We start from the raw sequence: 23,866 nt of genomic DNA on the forward strand, positions 1-23,866 counted from the left end.
TGGGTTACTAGCGTATATGTGGGACAGTCAGCTTACGACACGGCTGTTTCCTCCATCTCCAGTCCAGGGGATATTTATGCCCCTGTCCCTACTCCCTGCTCTTCCTTCATTCATGCATTTTCTTTTATTTGAGGCCTCCATATTTCAGCTGCATCAGTCATGACAGGCGGGGTTGTGCTGCAGTAACAAACAACCCCACAATCTCAGCAGCCCAATGCAGCAAAGGCTTATTACTCACTGGTGTCTCTGGTCTATTGTGGGTCAGCCAAGAGCTCTGCTCCATGTCATCCTTGTGACCCAGGCTGATGGGACAGCATCTCTGGAGTCTTGCCAGTCTCTGTGGCATTGGAAAGAGAGAAAGTGGCAAAGCGGCAATGAATCGTAAAGTTCTTCCCTGGATACAATGCCTGTCCTGCCACTCATTTTTATCAGCCCTAGCAGGTCACTTGACCATGCCAGGCTTCAAAGGCAGGTGGGAAGTACAGTCCTTCCGTGTGTCTGGAAGGAGAGAGGAAAAGGAATATACGTGGATGGCCCAACTGCCTGCCATAGGGTCACAGAGATGAGCCGACTCCCCTTCCTGCCATGGGCTGGGTTTGGGAATGAGGGGTAAGAATGCCGTGGATAACCCCTGTCCTTGCGTCATGCCAACTGCCCTGTCAAAATGTAATACAACCAAATCCAGACAGATAATCCACCACCCGCCTTCCTAATCCAGGAAAGTACCATTCGGCCTTGTTCTCCTTAAATGGCTGGGTAATAGTACATACTTCCAAGAGGGTTTTTGTGACAGTAAATGAATTGGTACATGTAAAGCCTTCGAACAGGATCTGGCATGCAGTAAATGCTCAAAAGTATCTGTGATGATGAGTATGACAGTGATGAAGATGAAAATGAATCTAGTGTTTTCTCACTTGATGAGATAATCCGGTCTTCCTCTCCCCTCATCTGACCTATAATGTGGTGAGGCTCACTCGTGGTGAATGTTTAACAACTGGCCCTGCAGGAGAAAACTCGGAGTGCTTGCTCATTGCTGTGGTGTAAATATTTCCCCTCTCCCACCATGGTGATTTCAACCTACCAACATGATCTGAGCATGGAACTGGGTGGGGTGAGGGCGAGCAGTCCTCGTGAGCTGGTAGGAACTGCCCTGGCCCGCCACTGGGCCTGACCCACATCTGGTGACTTACCCTCAGCGATTGTCCCTCCCCAGACCCTATCCTCCCTTAACTCCCATGAAACCCCCCAGCAAACTGAAACACAACTGCTCTGACCCTTTGAAAAAATTCAAACCATTTTAAAAATCGAGGTTGCCTTAAAATTTTAACAGCAAAAAGGCTGTTTTCCAATGTACAAAACTACTGCATCAACAGTTAAAAAAACACAAAACTTAAGCAAGAAAAATAATGGAAATAGCAGCCTGCTTGGTATCAGTACAACATCCCAATCTAAAAAGAAGGCCTTGTGAGCAGCAAAGGGATAGTGTGGAGATAAAGCAGGGTGTGTTCTTGTTGGTACCCAGGACCCAAACAGACTGGCTGCATCTCACTTTCTGGGTGGCAACCAAAGGTGCATATGCTCTGATCACAACCTTCCAGAACTTTCTCTCAAGTGGGATGTCAGGACATCTGACCTCCAGGAGGTCAACCAGGTCCCTCCCTCTTAAATGGGCAGATGGAACTTGACCTCACTGGCTTGACTCTTTTTAAAAAAAAAATCTATAAAGAGATATAAAATAAATCTATAAAGATTAAAATGTGCTAAAGCAGGAAAAGGCCATTTTTGCTCCTGTGCTAGATCACAGCGGGTGTGAGGATCTTTTGCTGCAAAGGGTTGCTTTGGGCCTAGAAAAGGGATTTCATGCTTTGTATGGAGGCTCTACACGCCCTCCACAAAACATGCTGATCAGTGTTGGCTTTGGTCTTGCTTCTGGAAACATGACCTACCAGCTGTGTATTTCAGTGTGATGGCCCTGAACTCGTGGGTGATCAATGACATTGCAGTCACATGAATTACTGTCATATGCACGTAGCATAACTGTCAATTGTAGGAGCAACACGTTTTAGCTGGGCTTTTGCACATGCGCTTTCCAATATAGGTTAACTTGGAGTGACAAGTTGTGATGAACTTCTATCAGCCAATTGAAATACAAATGTATATTTTCACTATAAGAATGAGATGCTGCAGTCATCCTTTAATTGTAAAAGTGATTAACTTTAGGTACAAAACAGATTGAAGAAATCCCTAATAGTTGCATGAACACTGGGACGTTAAGGGAGAATGCTTGCTAGGCAAATTTAGAAAGACTGTGACCTCCTTTTTGAGTAAACAAACATCTATAAAAACTGAGAATGTGTGCTGGAATAACAGAAGCTAGGTTCTCTCTTAATTCTCATCTTTGTGGAATATTTTGGTGTATCTTTAAGACTTTAAAAGAAAATTCCTGTTTTGGCATTCTCCACCTCTCAAGAGGGAGGAATGAAAGCAGCATGTCAACCTTGCTTCCACAAAATCGCCCAAGAAAACTCCCAGTTGCCCACCACATCTTTGATGAATTAGCTCTAATCAAGACATAGTGAAGAATACAAATAGTAGGATGACAGGAAGACAGAGTTAAAGAAAAATAAGGGATCTGAACACATTTGTTCTTGCCAGTCCAGTTCAACATACAGACTCTCCGAGAAGGTTTTCAGAAAGAGCGATCTTCAAAGTGCACTTCCCACAGAGGTAACGCTCGCCCTGTGTATTTGGGCAGCCCGCACGGGCCACCACCTTCCACTCTCAGCCCTCCCGAAGTCCAGTCATCTGTGGTCCTGGTGTCCGTTTCAAGAGCCCTCGGCCAACGCTGAGCAGACCTTCCTCTAGTCCGGGGCTGGGCTGTTCATTTACAGATGGTCAACCCTGTGGCAACAAGCCCAGAACACGTCTGAGGGCCCTGACAGACAGGCCAGAGAACCAAACCCAGAATCCTCTTGGTTCCCAGCCAGGCAGCACTTCCTGGGGGTCCTCGTTACATTCCCTTTGGCCCAGGGTGGAGAGAGGGATGGGAGTGCAGATGTGCGGGAGCAAGGCCGTAGCTAGCAAAGAGAGTGGATTCTGATACCTGCTTTGAGGTGGGGATGATTGTGGTGGCGATGTGGGTGGTGGCCACCGTGGGGGTGGGGGTAGTGACAGTGTTGGTGATGGTGCTGGCAGTTCCATGGGTTGTGGGCTCACCACAGACTTTTTATCTCTAACTCAGATTCATTCTTTTATGTATGATGACTTATATTTTTAAGTCTGAGCTCTGGAATGTCCTAAATGTACATTATACAGTAGAAGAAAACATCAGACCAGCGCAGCTCAATCTCACTGGCAAACAACGGAGAAAGCGCTGAATCAAATTGTATCAATAGCAGTGAGATTTGGAGCATTCAGTGATTTCTCTCCTCCAGGAGTGAGGCAGAAACTGACGCTGCCACCCACACCCTGTGTGGCCCTGGACAAGGTGTCTTCACGTCTCTGAGCCCAGGCCATCTTGAAATCAGAGCTGCCAGAGAATCCCTGGAGACAGCACAACCTGGCAGAGAAATATCACCAAGGAAGTGGTCTGCGTGCTAATCCTTCCCTCCATCATTATCTTTGTCAGCTGAAAAAAAATGGGGATAACCTATGACAGCAGGAAACACTATCCTAGATTATCGGTGACCACTCATTACAGAGTCAGGAAATCAATTTAAGGAGAGCTGACCTGCATTTAAAAATAGGAATTAGAGTAGGAAAAAACCCCACCACGTAGTACAGGGTGGTATTTCGTGCAACTGTGATGATGTGAAACGATTCCCTACTGTGCATAATGGTCAGAAACGTTTGGAAGCCCCTGGCAGTCAGCCCACAGCTTTGCGCTTTGATTTCCAGACAACTGCCCTCTGTTAACACACGCGGCAGTAACTTCTCGTCAGAAGCGGTTGGAGCCCCCGCGTACAGAAGCAAACATGTCTCCCGGCGGCGCTGTCTTGGTAGGAGTTCGCCGCCAGGAGGCGCCCGTGCCCCGCGGTGAGCGGTTCGCTCCGTCCTCAAGTTCATTCCGCAGTGCTCATTTCATTATAGGCCACTGCGCGAGACAACGTTCTGCCCGCGGAGCTCACGTCCGGGAATGGGACGACAGACAAGACCCCAAATTCACAACCCTGCCTGTACTGGAAGGCCTCCCCGCCTGGGGCTTGCGAGCCCAGTATCTGCTGCGGGACAGCCCAAAGGGAATCCCGTCTAGCCCTGGCAGGCTGTGTGACCTCCAGCAGCTTGCATAGCCTCTCTGTGCCTCAGTTTCCTCCGCTATAAAATGAGCACATAGCATCTACTTCATAGGGCTGAGGGCATTAAATGAGTTAACATTTGTAAAGCACTTAGAAAGGGCCTGGTATGTTTTGTTAATCCAACTGTTAAGAATGCTCATTTTACCGGACCTGGGAATCAACTCCCTGCCCCTCCCCTCCAGGCTGAGTCCTGGGATTCTGACTCCCAGTCGGGGCCTTTTCCTGCGTAGCGCCCCCTGGGGGTTCGAATGGACCCAGCTCCCTTTGAGGGGTTCGGGTGGTGTGGAGGGGCCTGAAGGTGCCGCGCCGTCCAGGACCAAGCAAGCTGTGAGCTTGGGAAACCGCAAGCGACAGGCAGTGGGAGGAAGGGCCGAGCTGGAGTCTTTCCTCCACAGGCGGGGTCCCTTGCCCCCAGGTCTTCCTCCAAACACCCAAAGAGGAACTTAAAAGAGCTTTGGGGCCCCATGAAGCTGTGGGCACCCAAGAGGTCTGTGACATCTCTTTTTCCTCTCCTTTCCCCTTTCTCCCTCCCTTCCTTCCCTCCACAGGTTCATTAAGCATAATTTACAGACTTTAAAAGCCTCCCTTTGTCAGTGTATAATTCAACGATCTCTCCTAAACTTACAGAGTTGTGCGGTCTTCACCCCAGTCCAGTTTTAGATCATTGCCACCATCCCCCCAGCCAAGTTCCCTCTGGCCAGCTTGCGATTTCCTGTGCCACCTCCAGCCGCAGGCATCCGCTGATCCACTGTCTCTACAGATGTGCTTTTTCTGGCAATTCTATAACATACCTTTCTACCAGACGTATGTGGACGGTACAACCCAGCAACTCCGCTTTGAGTGTCTCTTACCATCAGGAGACCCATCAAATTGGTTTTAGCAGCAATGTTTGTAATATTTACAGTGAGCTACATAACAGGGGCCTCTAAAACGAACTTAACTTCAAAAATAACCTACAAGGCAGTGAAAATGAAAGAACAAATTTGCAGGCAACTCAATTCATCTTTCTCTGGGAGAAGCGGGCACAGAGAAATGCTCACTGTGATACCATCCTACTGAGGTGGGGCAGGAACATGGGACACATATCATGATCAACTTTTCCTGCCTATGATGAAAAATACCAAGACATAAACAGTATAGTAAGAACAGGAGAAACTACATCTTAAGGCTAAGATTCCATTTTAAAAACCAGGGAGTTAGGAGGTAAGATTCCTAACATATTATATGGTCATCAGTCAACAACCTTCAGGCAGGACAAGTAGTCTTGAATTATATGTCCCCACTGTTTGAGGGTGACCACTATCTTGGAGAAGAACAGGATCAAGAAATTCTTTGTGTTACGTTTATCTTACAGAATATCTGGAGAACAGACTATGAATGGTGATATAATGTCTCTTACAGGAGATATACATCATGAGACCACAAGTCAAGCCTACACCCAAAAACCCCACCCATCCTGCCCTTTGTCCCATTCTTGAAATCCTTAAAAGACAGAATCCTAAGTCTCTAAGCCTGCCTCCTCTCTGAGGTTGCCCACACTCCTTTCGTTGAGTGCACTTTTTAATTTAAATAAAGACTTTTCTCTGTTCAACTTGCTGCACTGTGTCTCTGCATTCTTCCGGTGGCATCTTTATTTTGCTATTTCATTCAATGTTCTAGACTTAAGCACAAGTCTTCTCTCTCTCTCTGTTCTACTTCAGACAAGTAGGGAGGGGGCTACTGAGACTGATTTGGGCTTGTAAGTTCACGCCGCCTAGGGGACCGGACAGGACTGCAGTCGTATGATCATGCTCCTCAGTAGCGTACCTGAAAATCGCCTTTGTTTGCCTTTGGGAAGTTCTCAGAGCATCATCTCACTCCACCCAGGGCTCTGCAGCTCCCCCAAATCCTGGGGTGGTAGGGGCTTAGTTTGCATGCCATGCACATTCAAGTGGACACTGGATGCCAGGTGACCCTGGCTTTAGGAGCCGGCAAGGGATCTGCCCCATGCCAAGCAGGAGTTCAATGAGTTTCCCTTTCTTCCGTTTTTCTTTGCTCTCTACTTCCTGCCCAGCTGCTGACATTTGCTTCTACTCTTGCTTTCATGAATTCCTTCCTTACCTACACTCGTCTGACCTATTCGAGAACTCTTTCCTGTTCAGAGTCAAGAACCCTCCCCTGTCCAGGTCTAGGTTTCACCTAGTGTGCAGGGAAAGACTTCTCCAGAGGCAGCTGCCTGGCAACTATATGTAGCATGAAAATCAAAAAAATGAGAAAATATGGTATTTGGGGTTTTATGCATAGCAATAAACATAAGAAAGCAAGGGAACGAATAATTAAAATGTAAGGTAGTGGCTTCCTCTTGGAAATGTTTGGGGGATGCCACCCTTAGGTATAAACAAGAATCACCTGGCATTTCATGATGAACCCTTTATGGGCCTGGATGGTGGGTGTGTGACCACTTCATTGACTTCTAAGTGTACATGTACATGTTCATATACTTTTGGGTAGCTAGCTCTATTTCCCAATTTTTAAAAAGTTATAAGGAAAATAAAGAATCAAGATAGAGCTGTGTGTTTAGATATGTATTTTCTACAAGAAAGTAGATACCATGAGCAAAAGCTTGCTTTATTCTTTCCTTTAGACCTGGGGTCAGTGAATTATGAATGGTGAGTTAGTAAGTTTTACTTTGTTAAATGGTTGGGACAAAAATAATCAAAAGAATATCTCATGATATGTGGAAATTATATGAAATTCAAATTTCGGTGTCTATACATACATTTCATGGGAACACAGCCACATGTACTTGTTGGCCTGCATCAGCTGTCAGGGCAGAGTTGGGCAGTGAAAACAGACACTGTGTGGCCCACAAAGCCTAAAATATTTACTCTTTGGCCATTAATAGAAAAAGTTTGCTAACCCAGTCTAGGCCCAGAGTGTACCACAGTCCATGACATAAAGTAGAAACTCATTTAATATATATACATCTGATTGATAATAGCATTGTCTCAAAAGCCAGAATAATTTAGGGTGGAAGGTTTTCTTCTGGTCTTTAATAAACTTGATTATTTCACCTATGTACTGTGGTACACAGAAGAATGCCCCCCAAAGATATTCACATCATAATATCCAGAACTTGTGAATGTTACCTTGCATGGAAAAATGGTATTAAGGTTGCTAATCAGCTGATCTTGTGATAGGGAGTGATCCTGGATTATCCAGGTGGGCCCAGTGTAGTCACAAGAGTCATAAAGATAAATGAGGAGGAAGGACAGAAAAGTGGGGGTCAGAGGGATATGATATGTGAAGGACTCAACCACTGGAGCTGGTTTTGAAGGAGGAAGGGGCCATGAGCCCAGGAAGGCAGGGGGCCTCCAGAAACTGGAAAAGGCAAAAATATGGATTTTCCCCCTTGGGCCTCCAGTAAAGAACATAGCTCTATGGACACCTCTATTTTAGCCCAGTTGTTCCCATTTGGGACTTCAGAAATGTTAAGAATACATTTGTGCAGTTTAAAGCCACTATGTTTATGGTAATTTGTTACATCAGCAACAAGAAACTAATACATGTACTGGACCCTGAATTACACACCGAAAACACCTATTGCTTTGAAACTCAAAAGAAGCTGTTTAACACCAGCAAGTTTCCTTACATTCTGTGCTTCAGTTTACTCATTTATAAAAAAGAGATGTTAAAAGTGTTTTTCCATGGAGTGGTGGTAATAAATGATGTTATATATGTAAAGACTGAAATACATAAAGACTAGCTCATAATAAGGGGCATGTAAATTTTCCCCTTATCATATGAATGAATTAAAAAAAAACACATTGCTGATAGAAAAGATGGTTAAAACACAGACTAGGAAGAAAACTCACCTGTAATATAGAAAGTACCCAAACTCCTATGCATCTAATAACATTGTCGCCAAATACATTAAGCAAGAATTGACAAAACTATGACTTTGATAATCCACTTCCAGAGTGGGATATTTTGTTATAAAGTTGCTCAGTAAAAGATAGATCAAGAATAAAAAAATCTGTCGTAAGAGACTGTAAAAAATTCTAAAAAATCTCGACCATTCAGACATATCCTGAACCCTGAGCCCACCCAACACCAAAGAAATACAGTGTTTTGAAACACAGAAACAACTACTAAAAAAAAAACTAGCCACACTCTGGGTTTATCCTTTAGCACTTCACTTGAGTTACAAATATTTCCCTTAAAATGCTTCTTAGTCAAACTAGGGCTTCCTTCACATAGGTCTAGAAATACAGCCAGCCTATTGTAGCCATGGACACCCACAAATATGCCACTGGGGAGTGAGGACTCTTGTGTTGTGAGGGTTGTTTTTGGGACACTGACCTTCATTCCAATGATCTTAAAGCTGCTTGTGCTAACTCAGTGAATTTCATCCAATTTCCAGAGAGCAACAAGGAAAGAGAGCAAAGGAAATGTGGTTGAGAAAAAAAGAGTGACAAACCCTCTTCCAGGAATTCAAACCCTCCTAACTGGCTAGGGTTGTGAGCCATGAGAAAACATCATAAATGCATTTAAAAACATTAAACAGTACTAATTCTGGAAAAACAAACCTATGTACTCTTTTTAATAAAGATGATAGAAGAGGATATGAACAGATACTTCTCCAAAGAAATTCAGATGACCAACAGACATGAAAAGATGCTCCACATCACTAATCAACAGAGAAATGCAAATTAAAACCACAGTGAGATATCACCCCACACCAGTTAGGATGGCCAACATAGAAAAGAGTAGGAACACACCAAAGACCCCGGATAGCCAAAGCAATCCTGAGAAAGAAGAATAAAGTAGGGGGGATCTCACTCCCCAACTTCAAGCTCTATTATAAAGCCATAGTAATCAAGACAATTTGGTACTGGCACAAGAACAGAGCCACAGACCAATGGAACAGACTAGACAATCCAGACATTAACTCAGACATATATGGTCAATTAATATTTGATAAAGGAGCCATGGACATACAATGGCGAAATGACAGTCTCTTCAACAGATGGTGCTGGCAAAACTGGACAGCTACATGTAGGAGAATGAAACTGGACCATCATCTAACCCCATATACAAAAGTAAACTCAAAATGGATCAAAGACCTGAATGTAAGTCATGAAACCATTAAACTCTTGGAAGAAAACATAGGCACAAACCTCTTAGACATAAACATGAGTGACCTCTTCTTGAACATATCTCCCCGGGCAAGGAAAACAACAGCAAAAATGAACAAGTGGGACTATATTAAGCTGAAAAGCTTCTGTACAGAAAAGACACCATCAATAGAACAAAAAGGAACCCTACAGTATGGGAGAATATCTTTGAAAATGACACATCCGATAAAGGCTTGACGTCCAGAATATATAAAGAGCTCACACGCCTCAACAAACAAAAAACAAATAACCCAATTAAAAAATGGGCAAAGGAACTGAACAGACGGTTCTCCAAAAAAGAAATACAGATGGCCAACAGACACATGAAAAGATGCTCCACATCGCTAATTATCAGAGAAATGCAAATTAAAACTACAATGAGGTATCACCTCACACCAGTAAGGATGGCTGCCATCCAAAAGACAAACAACAACAAATGTTGGCGAGGCTGTGGAGAAAGGGGAACCCTCCTACACTGCTGGTGGGAATGTAAACTTGTTCAACCATTGTGGAAAGCAGTATGGAGGTACATCAAAATGCTCAAAACAGACTTACCATTTGACCCAGGAATTGCACTCCTAGGAATTTACCCTAAGAATGCAGCAATCAAGTATGAGAAAGATCAGTGCACCCCTATGTTTATCGCAGCACTATTTACAATAGCCAAGAATTGGAAGCAACCTAAATGTCCATCGATAGATGAATGGATAAAGAAGATGTGGTACATATACACAATGGAATACTACTCAGCCATAAGAAAAGGGCAAATCCAACCATTTGCAGCAACATGGATGGAGCTGGAGGGTATTTTGCTCAGTGAAACAAGCCAAGCAGAGAAAGAGAAATACCAAATGATTTCACTCATCTGTGGAATATAAGAACAAAGGAAAAACTGAAGGAACAAAACAGCAGCAGAATCACAGAACTCAAGAATGGACTAACAGGTACCAAAGGGAAAGGGACAGGGGAGGATGGGTGGGTAGGGAGGGATAAGGGGGGGAGAAGTAGGGGGGTATTAAGATTAGCATCCATAGCGGGGTGGGAGAAAGGGGAGGGCTGTACAACACAGAGAAGACAAGTAGTGATTCTACAACAGGTTGCTACGCTGATGGACAGTGACTGTAAAGGAGTATATAGGGGGGACCTGGTATAGGGGAGAGCCTAGTAAACAAAGTATTCGTCATGTAAGTGTAGATTAATGATTAAAAAAAAAAATGCAGTTCCTATGTGGTGACCTCTAATGAGTTCTACACAATGATATAAAGGACATATAAAAGTGTAGGCAAAGGGTCTGTTTGTGTTTATACAGAGGATCAAAGCCTAATTTGGCTACCCCGAAAATGAACTAAGATACGATATGAAAGAGAACTTCCAACATCAGCACTCTCGGGAAGACTCATGCCAGAAGATGATCATCAAAAAACCCCAACAAAGATCCACGCACTGCTACAGCTGTAGATGCACTCATCCCACCAGTTCCTGGACTTGCCATGGGAATGAGGAAGGAGATATCTAAGCTGGCCTGTGCATACAGTAAAACAACAAATTTGACTGGATCTATACTGTTGGAACTCAACCAAGAATTAGGAGAAGTGCAAATTGTAGCGCTCCAAAATCTTACAACTACAGACTATTTACTGTTAAAAGAACATATGGGATGTGAACAGTGCCCAGGAATGGGTTGTTTTAATTTGTCTGATTTTTCTCAAACTATTCAAATTCAGTTAGATAATAACCATCATATCATTGATAAGTTTTCACAAATGCCTAGGGTGCCTAACTGGTTTTCTTGGTTTCACTGGAGATGGCTGGTAATTACAGGTATGCTTTGGTTATGTAACTATACTCCTATTATGTTAATGTGTGTGCGCAATTTAAGTAGTAGCTTAAAATCTATACATGCTGAAGTTACTCTACAAGAAGATATGTCAAAGAAATAATCAATCTTCCCATGTTTTCTCCCGCCTGCTACTTCTATAGCTTTTCTTCTTCCTTCCTAATTACAACGAATTCTTAAATAGAATTCGTGCCTCATATCAAATTTACCGAGTATCATAACTCCTCCAAGTGGTAAAGATACCTCAAGACAAAAATGCTGGGCATAGAAGCCACAGGGCATAAATATGCAAAGAAATAAAAAGCTAACCATTTCAAACAATAAGGCTTCTCTCTCACTTACCAACTTAACATTTCCCTGTATGGCCCCGAAAGATGACTGGTTAGCCAGAGACGGGTAAGATTCCTCAAGGGAGGAACAACCTAAGACAGGCACAGTCGCAGGGGGGTCATCAGGTGAGAAATTGGGGATCAACAGAGGTGAGGCTTAGAACCCCACCCCCCCTGTTCTGAGAGAAATCTTCTGCATACGTGGATGTTTTATTGCCCTTGTCTAGCTTGGATTAACACATAGTCTACAGGCACACACCTGATCATCTACATTTGCTCTCTTACAACACTAAACTATGTTTTCTACCTTTATGTTGTATCTACCTACCACTTCAGCATTTTATTAAAAATAATAAAGAGAGAAATGTGGTATCCACATATAAATCAAGTATAAAAATCAAATGTGTATTCATATTTGAACTGACTGTTTATAGTTCATAATGCATGAGCAAAACCAAAAGTTTCTGTGATGACTGCCCTTGTACTGTTCACCATGTAACTTATTCACTATGTAAGAATTTGTTCTCCATGTAAGAACTTGTTCGTTATGCTTCAGAAGATTGGAGACTGACGAAAATTAGGCTTGGGGTGGATTAATGATTGTGCATTGAGCATTGACTCCCCTATACAGAATTTTATTGTTGTTAACAACCATTTGATCAATAAATATGAGAGATGCCCTAACAACAACAACCAAAAAAAAGTACACACTTTCAATTGTAAAATAAATAAGTAACCGGGATGTAATGTATAGCATAAGGAATATGGTCAAAATATTGTAACAACTTGGTATGGTGATAGCTGGTACCTAGAATTATCATGTATATAAATGTTGAATCACTGTGTTGTACACCTGAAACTAATGTAATGTAATACTGTGTGTCAACTACCCTTCAATAAAAAATAATTATCTAAAAAAAAAAAAACAAACAAAAAAAAGAAAAGAGTAGGAACAACAAATGCTGGTGAGGATGTGGAGAAAGGGGAACCCTCCTACACTGTTGGGGGGAATGTAAAATAGTTCAACCATTGTGGAAAGCAGTATGGAGGTTTCTCAAAAAACTAAAAATAGAAATACCATTTGACCCAGGAATTCCATTCCTAGGAATTTACCCAAAGAAAACAAGTTCTCAGATTCAAAAAGACATATGCACCTCTGTTTATTGCACTAGTATTTATAATAGCCAAGATATGGAAGCAACCTAAGTGTCCATCAGTAGATGAATGGATAAAGAAGATGTGGTACATATATACAATGGAGTATTATTCAGCCATGAGAAGAAAACAAATCCTACCATTTACAACAGCATGGACGGAGCTAGAGGGTATCATGCTCAGTGAAATAAGCCAGGCAGAGAAAGACAAGTATCAAATGATTTCTCTAATCTGTGGAGCATAAAAACAAAGCAAAAACTGAAGGAACAAAGCAGCATCAGACTCACAGAACCCAAGAATGGACTAACAGTTACCAAAGGGAATAGGACTGGGGAGGATGGGTGGGAAGGGGGAAGGGGAATAAGGGTCATTATGATTAGCACACATAATGTAGGGGGGGCACAGGGAAGGCAGTATAGCACAGAGAAGACAAGTAGTCAGTCTATAGCATCTTACTACGCTGTTGGACAGTGACTATAATGGGGTATGTGGTGGGGACTTGATAATGGGGAGAATCTAGTAACCACAATGTTGCTCATATGATTATATATTAATGATACAAAAAAAAAAAAGATGATAGAAGACTAGGTACAGCTGGGTAATTGACACACGGAAATTTAAAGTCAGAACAAGTACCCTATATCAGTGTCACAAAGACCACATACGCTGACCCTAATGCAGTCAAATCATGACCAATAACAATCAGACAAAAAAAATACTAATCCTGAATCTTAATTAAAGATAGCTCAGACAGGGCTTCACATTGGCAAGACCCTATATATGTAAGTGAACTGTAATGAAGCTACTACCTATCAAATGCATATGGCACAGCTGAAAGGGTACAGAGGATACACATCATCCTATAGGACTTTATTAGAAAAGAAAAACTTGGAAATAATGAATTTTGGTTCCAAATAGAGGATGAGACAATGATCACAGCGGCAATCATAACATTTACCACGTTTCCTATCTACTGTGTACTCATTTTGCCCTGTAAGTGAAGAACTGGGTTGAAGGCTTCCTCATATCTATTCCAATCATAGTCTCTGCTCCAGAGTGTGGTCTCATGTGTAACTAAGGGGTGAATGTCTAAAGGGGTCTTTCCCACATTCCTTACTCTGGTAAGTTGTCTCTGCAGTGTGGGTTCTTAGGCTCTATATTGAGACAACAAAGGTTTTTCCACATTCCTTGTTTATAGGCTTTCTCTCCAGTGTGAGGACAATTGTCTATTAAAGGTGATGAAGATCAAAAGCTTTCCATAGCCTTAACTTCACAGGATTTCTTTGAATGTGAAATGTGTGGACTCTCACATTTCTGTAAAATACAAAAATTCAGAAAAACCTTCCTATACACATTGTCTCATTGAGCTCCTTTTCAACATGCCCTTCTCACAGTCAGCATTTTGAGAACATTAATGAAGCTTTTCCCACATTCCATTCATGCACAGGGCTTCAATGATGAGTCTTTAGATGATATTTAAGTCCTGAAGAATTAGTGTAGGCTTTCCCACATTTGCATTTATAGGGTTTCTCTCCAGTGTGAACCCTTGTATGTTCAGTAAGTTTTGAGGACTTACTGAAGGCTTTCCCACATTCCTTACATTCATTGGACTTCTCTGCAAAGTGATTTCTGAAGTGTTTACGAAGATGTAAGTAATATCTAAAGGCTTTCCCACATTTCTCGCATTCATAGGGTTTCTCTCCAGTGTGAATTTCCATGTGTCTCATGAGGAATGACTGGTAAACAAAAGTTTTCCTACAATTGTGACATTGATAGCTTTTCCTGCCCATCCTAGTTCTCTTGTGTGAAATAGAATTTGAAATGCGGGCAAAGGCTGTCTCACTTTGAGTATTCTCATTATTTGCTTTTGCTGCATAGGACTGCATCTGCACAGGATAGATCAAGCTATTTCCTAAGGTGATTTCACACCAATTAGACTCTTGAGTTTTCTCTTTAACACGAGTCTTATATGCCGTAAGGGAAATGTCTTCACTGAAGGCTTTTCCCAGTGGATCCCATTCCTGAATGTTTGCCCCCATGTACATTTCATTACGTATACAAAGCACATCATTTGGATTGTCAATCCACATTGTCTTTGATTTTGGCTCTGTTTGACTTCTACATGGAATCCACTCAATGCTCTGCCACAAGGCTCTATCATTTATGTTGTCTTTGTAGATTTTCCTTTTAGTTAAGACAGGATTTTGTTTCAAAACATTTGAGTCACATATTTGGATATATTTTCTTGTATAATCTCCCTGTGAAGGCTCAAGCTTTGAGCTAGGTTTAGAGTTGTCCCTCATTTCATGATATTCACAGTTTCCAACCAGAGACTCTCGTTTCTCATGGGCAACTGCAACTTGATTCCATTTTTGCCCCCTTTGCTTGGGCTTCTCCTCTATTTTGTGGCATTTCTGGTCTTCCCCCAATGTGGAGGGCCAGGAACTGTTGCTCATGAGACACGCTCTGTTTGCTTCATAAAGTGTTTTTTTAGTGAGAACATCCTGCTGAGGGGTGGAGTCTTTGGTTTCATCTTGAGTCTCCCAATCTGAAAAAAAGTGGCATAAAAGTTAAATTCTTTGTTGAAGGTAAAGATGGTCAAGTGTTCATTCAACATATATGAGGAAAGTCTGAAAGGAAAGAAAGCAAGAGTAAGCAAACAGAGGGAGACAGTAGGAATTTGGGCTGTCAGGAATTTGACTGGTAAGGATGGGAATTCAGGGTAGAAGGCAGGCTGCTAAGAAAAGGTTCTGTGGAGATCAAGGGTTTACCAGGAATGCCAAGTGGAAGAGAACTGGACGAAGGGTCTATTATGGACTATATTGTTTTACTCCCTTCTCTGCAGACCCTGGTAATCACTAATCTGCTTTCTGTCCCTGTATATTTATCTAGTCTAGATAAATCATATAAATGGAACCATACAATATGTATGAGGCCTTTCATGTCCGGCTTCTTTCACTTAACGCTTTCGAGGTTCGTCCATGTAGCAACATGTTTCAGAACTTTACTTCTTTTTATGGCTGTATAATATTCCATTGCATGTACGGATAGAACAGATTTTGTATTTCCATTCATCCCTCAGTGGACATTTGCTCTGTTACCACCTTCTGGCTGCCATGAATGATGCTGCTATGAAACCTATACATGTATCTGTTTGAATGCCTCTTTTCAATTCCTTTAGGTAGTTACCTAGGAGTGGAATTTCTGGGTCAGATGGTAATTCTGTGTTAACTTTTTGAGGAGCTGTAAGCTGTTTTCCACAATGGGTGAAGTGCATTCTTAATTAACATTTCCCCGTTGCTAGTAAAATCCTTCCTCATAAGTATTCATATTTGCGTGGTACTCAGGTACACAAGCGGCCAGGGAAAATCCCCCTGCACTAGTCCAGACCCATGTCTTGCTCCAAATGGGAGATCAGATCTGCTTGCCTGGGTGAGATCTGGCCCCTGGGCAACAGCAGAGGGCAGGAGGTAAGGGAGCCAGGACTTTCCAAGACACGGGTGCAGGCTTGGGTCACAGTGCGAGTACAGAACAGCAAGATAGCCCTCCATGTGCCTCATGAATGCACTAAAACTGTACCCCATGTTCACCCATCTAAGGATCCCCAAGGGCTGTTAATCACAAAGAGAATAAAAATGTAATGCAGTGGACAGATTTCTGGTTTCATGGGGAAACCCCTTGCCCACCACCTGGGCTGTGTCCCGGGTATTTGCAAGACTGTTCCCATTTCTCAGCACACCTCCTGGAACAGAGACGGTTCCTGCCCAGCGTCCCTCCCAAGGCCTAGGCAGGAAGGCAGCATCCTCACCTATGGAGGCCAGGTTCCTGCAGTTCTCCAGCATCACGTCTCTGTAGAGATTCCTCTGCTCGGGGTCCAGCAGGGCCCACTCCTCCCTGGTGAAGTTCACGGCCACGTCTGTGAAGGTTACTGAATCCTAAAACAAACACAACCAGTTTGGTTCAGTGGGGTGCTGTTATCAGTTGAATTGTGTACCCTCCCAAAGATATACCAAAGTCCTAACTCCTATGACTTGATGTGGAAATAGGGCTTTTGAAGATGCAAAAGACTTCAGGTAAGGTCATAGTGGAGTAGGGTGAGCCCCAAACCAGTGACTGGTGTCCTTGTCAAAAGAGGAAGTCCAGACACAAACACACAGAAGGGAGACTGGCCCGAGAGATGTAGGTGGAGGTTGGAGTGACATGTCTCCAAGCCAAGGAGAGGCCATTGAAAGTTGTATACACAACTGCCCCACCTTATACAATGTGAAGGCAAATTAGACAGTTTGCCACATTTTTATATGCATTCATCCCTTGATCGGGCATTTACACTGTGGGACCATACTCCAAAAATACCCTGGCCAAAAAGCCAAGTGATACACGCACATAATTATTTACTGAAGATTATTTATAACCGAAAAGATTGGAAACTACCCCAAATATTCAGTCATGGGAATTGCTTAAAAAACTGTGATGGCCTTATTATAATAATGAAGAGCTGTACAGCCTGCGATAAGAATGCGTAAGGTCTCTTCTACACAGAAGTGAAGTGATAGCACGTGGTCTCCAAGTTATATTTTATATTTTAAGTGAAAAGGAAAGAAAGGCAGGGCAATGTGTTGCAAGCCACAGACTTATCGGTAAGGAACAGGGCAGAGGAGGAGGGACAGAAATAAGATGCCTAAATATAACCACATTATCTGGATTTTAATTAGGAACTATATTGAAAAACATATTGAATGTTTACACATTCAAGAACAGGAAAATCCTGAAAATGGAGAAAACTGAAATAAATGAGGCGAAGGGTGTATCGAGCTGGCAGGATAACCACTTGAAGGAAACACTTAAGCTGAGGGGCTCTACAACCTTCATGTATCATATTCTATTTTCCAAAAATAAAAAAGGTCATCACACCTCTCACCAGGTGGCTCTACTGCTAAAATATTGGCGTTGCCCCTTACAAATATTTTATATGTATTGCTGGATTGGGCAAAGGGTTGTGTTAATATGGTTGGGAAGCAAGGTTTTTAGTCTAGGAAAATTCAAGTATAAACATTTTTTTTTATTAAAACATTTTTTATGATAAAATAGCAGCATGAACCTACACACACTCCCCCGGCTGCGCTGTGTAGAGAAAAGTGCTTGGAAGAATTCACAGGCAAGAAGCAATGAGAAATGCTACTTCAGGTACAGGAAATACAAACTGTTGAGTGAGCTATCTCGTGGCCCAGAAGGCAGAGAAGCCATCCCAGGATGTGTTCAGAGGGTGAGGAGGCCAGCGGCAGGGGGCTTCCAATGGCCCAATGTAGGATGTTCTGAACCCTAAAATTGCAACGGACTGAAACACACAGAATACTAAAAATAGATGCGCTCGTAATGATCCCCAAAGGAAAACCCTAAGGGGGAAATATCAAAGAGCCTTTCTCGTCACCGGAGCATTTCTCAATTCCTTATTTGGAAACTTGGTTAATAACAAGGAAGAATTAAGTCTTAACCCTTGACGACAGAAAACTACAGAATTTCAGCTAAAGACTTGGGAGAAATGATTGCATGGAAAAGCCGTCATTCTGCAACCCTAATGAAGTAACCGATTCCAGAGACAGGCACGGAGGCCAAGACACAGAGGTGCACACAGGAAGGGGACGTGCGCATGTGCAGGCTATGAATGCGCCACATTGCTGGTTTCTGCCAGATGATCACAACGTTAGGAGCGGGACCAAAGCTCTCTGCCTACCTGGACCACCGGCAGCTTGTAGCTTCACCCACACCGGGGCAAGCAGCCGTTATAGTTATACTGATGTGATGCAGGACGAAGCACATGCCACCTGAGATGTGCCATCACAAAAATGTGCACTTTCATCGAATCACACCCTTGGGTCCCACTGTCAACCACACAAGGGGGAGGTCTCACAGAACCACCGCTGGGTCCTGCTAACCACACTAACCTGATGACTGCCAAGGTCACCCACGAAGGGAGGCGAGTTCAAGGTAGATGATGAGACCCGGAAGAGAAACGCCTTAAGAAACGTGTTTGCACCCTGCCTAAAAGAAATTGACTCTAAAAGATATTTTTGGTGTAAACTGGTGAAATTCACACTCTGACCAGGCTTTAGAGGCATTAGGAGTTATTTTTTCTCTTTTTTTTCCCCCCAGGCTTGATATTTGGTGTCCTGGATGCCCTGATTTCCAGTGATGTAAAATTTCTGTTATGTAGACAATTTCGTATTATGTTTTTTACATTTTCTATTTGTACTACACTGCATTTTGTATTTTTTAAAAACTTTGCAAAATTTGAAACATTTCAGAATAGATGCTAAAAATATATGTACATTAAATACACATTTAAACATATAATGTGTTTATACAAAGTCATGATATCAAGGATTGGTATATATGTTTATGTATTTAATATCTTCATAAGCATAAATAAAGGATGCGTTTTTTTATATATATATAAAGTTAATATATAAATTATATACTTATGTTATATATCAATATATTAATATATCAATATGCTGTTAATATTTAGTTCTATTTATGTAACACATATTTTAGCTTGTTATATGTATATAATAATTTTTATATATGATAACTTCATATATTAAACTGCTGTTTGGGTGTAAATTGGTACTACTACTTTATGAAAACCCTTTTTTTTTTTACAGGAAATCTGAGATCCTCAAACCTACTACCCACAATTCTATTCCAAGATACAGTTGTGGAATTGCCTTTCAAAACTTAACAAGCATAGGAATTACCTGAGGATCTTGTCAAATGCAGAACTGACTCGATAAGTCGGGGAAGGAGCCTCAGTAGAAATTTCTAACCAACTCCCAGTCGATGCCCATTTTGCTGGAGTGCGGACGGCACTTTGACCAGCCAAGTTGTAGAGAAAGCTCTTCCACAGGAAAAGCAGGAAGGACACCTGGACAAAAATCATCAGGGCAATTCTAACCAGCAACCAAGGTGGGAAGAGCTCCAAAATCCCTGAGCCGCAAAGGGACAGACTGAATGACACATTTTGCAGCAACCTGAGAATTGCATTGTGGGAAGTTGTTTTCAGAGGCAAAACACTGAAGTGTAAGGGGCAGGGGAGATGAGCCATGACATATAAAAGCATCTCCCACATGGTTCAGCAAAACAAAGCATGTGTGAATATTTGTGAATATTCATAGTCTAACCAGGTAAAAAAAAAGTGTGATATACACATGTTCACATACATAGAACAACTAAAGCAAAATATAAAAAATGTTCAAGTCTTTGTGGTTCCATGGGCATTCATTTTACTATTTTTATTGCAAATTCACTGCAGGCCTGAAACTGCTTAGAATACATTTTTGAGGAGAAAAGAGGGAAAATCAAGAGAATGACTAATAGAAAATTCAAGCCGGTGATTAACCCTGAGAGGAAGCAGGGAGATGGGTTCAGGGAGAGGTCACGTGCCTCCAAGTAACTACAGTGGCCGATTTCTTAAATCTGAGGACCTACATATTTATTACATTGTTTAAAAATGCTACCTCTAAGTTTTACATATTCTTGTCTTCATGAAATTTTTCATCAAGTCAAATCACATATTAAACCTTAACTTTGTTATATCTATTCTGCCATGTAATTTACAGCCAATCCATTCTTGGTTTTAAAGCTTAGTAATACAAAAGAGCTTTCTAAACATTCATGCTAAATTAGGGAACTTGTCGAAGATACACAATAAATAGAGAAATATAAGCAAGTCTCGCCAACCATTCACCCAGCTTCCATGTATCGCCTCTCATTTGCTTCTACTGCAGTTCAAATACCAACGCACCTCACTCTGAAATACTTTCATTATATATGTCTGAGGCATGAAGAATCTTTTAACTTGTGATTCTTCCGCGTAATTGCACTAAGACACACTAGCCGTCATGTGTTTATGGAATCAAGGGTTTCAGCCACCAAAACAAGACCCACATGTTGCACTTGGTCATTTGAATCTTTTTAAATCTATAACAATGACCCCTTTTATTAGCTGCACCAGAGTGTACAACGAGCTCACTTTCATGAAGTAAGGGGAAAATAAAGCACTCTGAAATGATACACAAGGACTTGTAAAAGTAGAGACTTGTGGGTGACCAGCCTTGTGGTGTGAGCTAAGGTAGAGAGAGGAAAGTCGTCCATGTTTCCCCCAATCATTGCGATTTTTAAACACATCGATCTACTGCATAATCAAAAAATAAAGTATTAAATGAAACAGTTTCCAGTAAAATAATTTACAACTCACTAATGAGTTTGGCTTTTTACTTTGAAGTATTTTTCAGCTAAAATAAGAATTCCTTCTAATTGACAGATTTAATGGTCTTTACATTTCAAAACTCTCTAGGGGCACAAACAACCTGCTAGAAGTCAAAGTGTTCTTCCAGCAGGAACTGTATTCCCACATCTTCAATATACCAATTTCGTGTCTTGAGAAATATGCAATCATACTGCTTTGGTATCAAAAAATTCAAAAATTTATTTGGGTTCCAGGATCCCTTCTTTAGTTCATAGTAACTCAGGTTTCACAAAACGAAATGAAGTGGGGCACTCAAATAATATTACAGTTACTAAGCGCTTGGGCAAACCAGAGATTGCAGGCAACCCTCTCAGAGTGAAATGCTGTACAATCTGCCCTGCCATTCACCAGGCTCTGAAGAAGCCAAATGCAAACTCGGGCAGAGCTTCAGATAAGGGGTTTGGGACACAACATTCCACACCTATCTAGACCTTGGAGTTTCCTAGGAAGCAGCCAGAAGCGAAGATAACCCGTTTACACACCTCTCAGCCTGAGCCTATCCAAACGCGCTTCATTTAAATTGACGCGGAACTCCAGCCTTTCCCGGAGTCCTGTGAAGATCCTATCCCTTCCAGCATTTGGCAGTCTCCCCTAGAGCGCATTCTCGCGCCTTGTAACAAGCCAACACAAGTGGGGCCCCAGGGGAGTCCCCGGTGACCGCGCATGCACATTAGCTTGGGACAATAGGAAAAAACAAAACAAAACAAGAGAATGAATACTTCAGGGTCAGCTCCCGTAAGTAGGTGGAAGGAAAATATCCATATCTGGAAGATGAAAGATCCCCGACCTACTGTGCCCGGAGCGCCCGGGGACCCAGATCTCGCTGGAGTGTAGTCTCGAATGCAACTTGTTCAGCCCCAGGGCCTTTGAGCGTGACAGCTCCACCTTTACTGTCCTTCAGCTTGTCCTAACTGCCTGCCACGGACCTATCGGTTTACAAAGGGGAGAACGTGCCCTTCGGATCAAACGCAAAGCCCAGCGCCCTTCTCTTAGAAGAGAACCCTATGGGCATCTGGCTGTGCCCGGCATTTTCGGCTCACCCTAATCACCATGGATCCCACACGTTCACGGATTCAAACAACAACCCGCTTGCCCTGCTCCGCTCGCTGCTCGCGGAATCTCCGTGCCGCGCCCGGGACGCGCGCGTCCAGCAGGTGCAGCCCGAGCCGTCCTACTCCCAGCTGCGCGGGAAGGGCGCCTTCAGGGCTCCGCACGTGGGGCGCCCTTGGCTTCGCCTTTCTAACGGCGCGTTGGGAACACGGCCCTTGCAGGCAGCTGCTCCCAAGTCCTGAGCACCCGACCGGGCCGCCCTCTGCGTGGACTTGTGCAGCAACCCGGCGCGCTTACCATTCCACCCGCACCGGCTTCCAGGCGTGTCTGTGGGCGGCGCAGCTTATGCCAAGTACGAGAGGGATGAGGGGCTGCAGACAATAGGGAGGGGGCTGTAAAAAAAAAAAAGTGCTATAATAAATAAATAAGATAAAAATGAAGAGACCCCAGGAAGGATCGATGACAGAGATTCCTCCAGTCCAGGCAAGTTTTACCTGCTGCCCCGACCCCCTCCTCAAAATGGACGTTACAAAGGATTCGGGGGACGAAGAGGGGGAAGGGAGGAAGGGAGGAAGAGGGAGAGGGGACAAGAGGGGAGGGGAAGGGAGGGGAGGGGAGGGGAAGGGGAGGGGCCAGGCAGGAAGGAGATCCCGGGAGCTGGGCCCCGGCCCGCCTCCCAGAGCCCAGGGCTGACCCCACCCCCGCAGACTCGCGTTTCCTGCAGAACCGAGCCCGCAGACCGTGCTGATCCTCGCAAGCAGCGGGCTGCCGGCGCTGGTCCGACCCCCCAGCCTTTGGCCCTCGCTAGCCCCTTCCGCCCGCCGCACAGTCCCCAGGCTTGGAAGCTCGCGCTGGTACGTGGAGCGCCCCGGGATGAGAGCCCCTTCGCGGGAAAGGAAGCGGTCTCTCCGCGCTGTGCGCCGACGGGACCGAGGCTCCCCAGTGTCCCTGGGCCCCCTTCCTTTTCCTCTTTGCTCCCTGCTTCTCGCACCCGGTGCGCGGTGACTAACCGATGCACTTCAAGGCTTGCAAAACCAGTTCTCAGAAAATACTGTTCCGATCGGCACTGGAATGGACCAACGAGCCCCCAGCAAGGAACAGGAACGATCTCCTACCGCGAGTTGTAATTAAAGAAAACAGCTGCCGAAACCCAAACCGCGAGCACATGGAAAGCCCAAGCTCCCTCCAGCCGGGTTGACAAACCTGGACCTGTGTGAACCGCAGATCTGCTGGTGCCCCGCGGTGCGCGTCCACCGGGTAAAGTCCTTCACTTCTGACTCACTTACAGAATTTCTTTTGGATGGTCCCCAGCAGGACCTGATTTGCATCTTTCTCCCCCGCCTAGGGAGGAAAGATTGAGGCCAGCCCAGCCAGTTCCTCTGGCTCCCTAGGAAGGAAGGGCAGGAAATCCCATTCTGGTCAGTTATATCACTTATTTTTATGAAATGTCTCTTCATTTCTAGTAATGCAATTCTACCCTTAAGTTTACACTATTATTAAGATATTCTAAATTATTAATATTTTTGGAGCAGTTTTAGGTTTACAACAAAATTGAGAGGGTGGTCCAGAGATTTCCCTTATGTCCCCACACATGCACAGAGTGGTCCCTTATCGACATTGCTCACCAAAATGCTACATTTTTCATCCGAGATGAACCTGATGTTGGAGGAGCTCTCCTGAGCCCGATTAAGGTCCAGGTTCTTTCCTTTGTGGTGTGGAGACGTTCGGAGACAAGGGTG

The 23,866-nt window shown here is 43.5% G+C and overlaps 1 protein-coding gene across 5 annotated transcripts; it reads right to left on the minus strand.

Annotated features, from left to right (window-relative positions):
• Positions 1 to 12,627: 12,627 nt before the first annotated feature.
• On the minus strand, positions 12,628 to 23,715 carry ZNF114 (zinc finger protein 114). Of its 5 annotated transcripts, none has more exons than XM_036886015.2 (4): positions 23,331 to 23,715; positions 22,425 to 22,519; positions 16,581 to 16,707; positions 12,628 to 15,320 (listed from the first exon to the last, which is right to left on the minus strand). In XM_036886015.2, exons 2-4 carry the CDS (start codon positions 22,425 to 22,427, stop codon positions 14,224 to 14,226), a joined length of 1,227 nt encoding a protein of 408 aa, XP_036741910.2. In that variant the 5' UTR covers positions 22,428 to 22,519; positions 23,331 to 23,715; the 3' UTR covers positions 12,628 to 14,223. The 5 variants fall into 5 exon arrangements, with proteins under 5 accessions (XP_036741910.2, XP_057349340.1, XP_057349341.1 ...); XM_057493357.1 differs by having other exon boundaries at positions 22,118 to 22,519; XM_057493358.1 differs by lacking the exon at positions 23,331 to 23,715 and adding an exon at positions 22,622 to 22,705 and having other exon boundaries at positions 22,118 to 22,519.
• Positions 23,716 to 23,866: the final 151 nt, after the last annotated feature.

Source organism: Manis pentadactyla, chromosome 15, assembly GCF_030020395.1.
Source record: "Manis pentadactyla isolate mManPen7 chromosome 15, mManPen7.hap1, whole genome shotgun sequence".
Lineage (NCBI taxonomy): Eukaryota > Metazoa > Chordata > Mammalia > Pholidota > Manidae > Manis > Manis pentadactyla.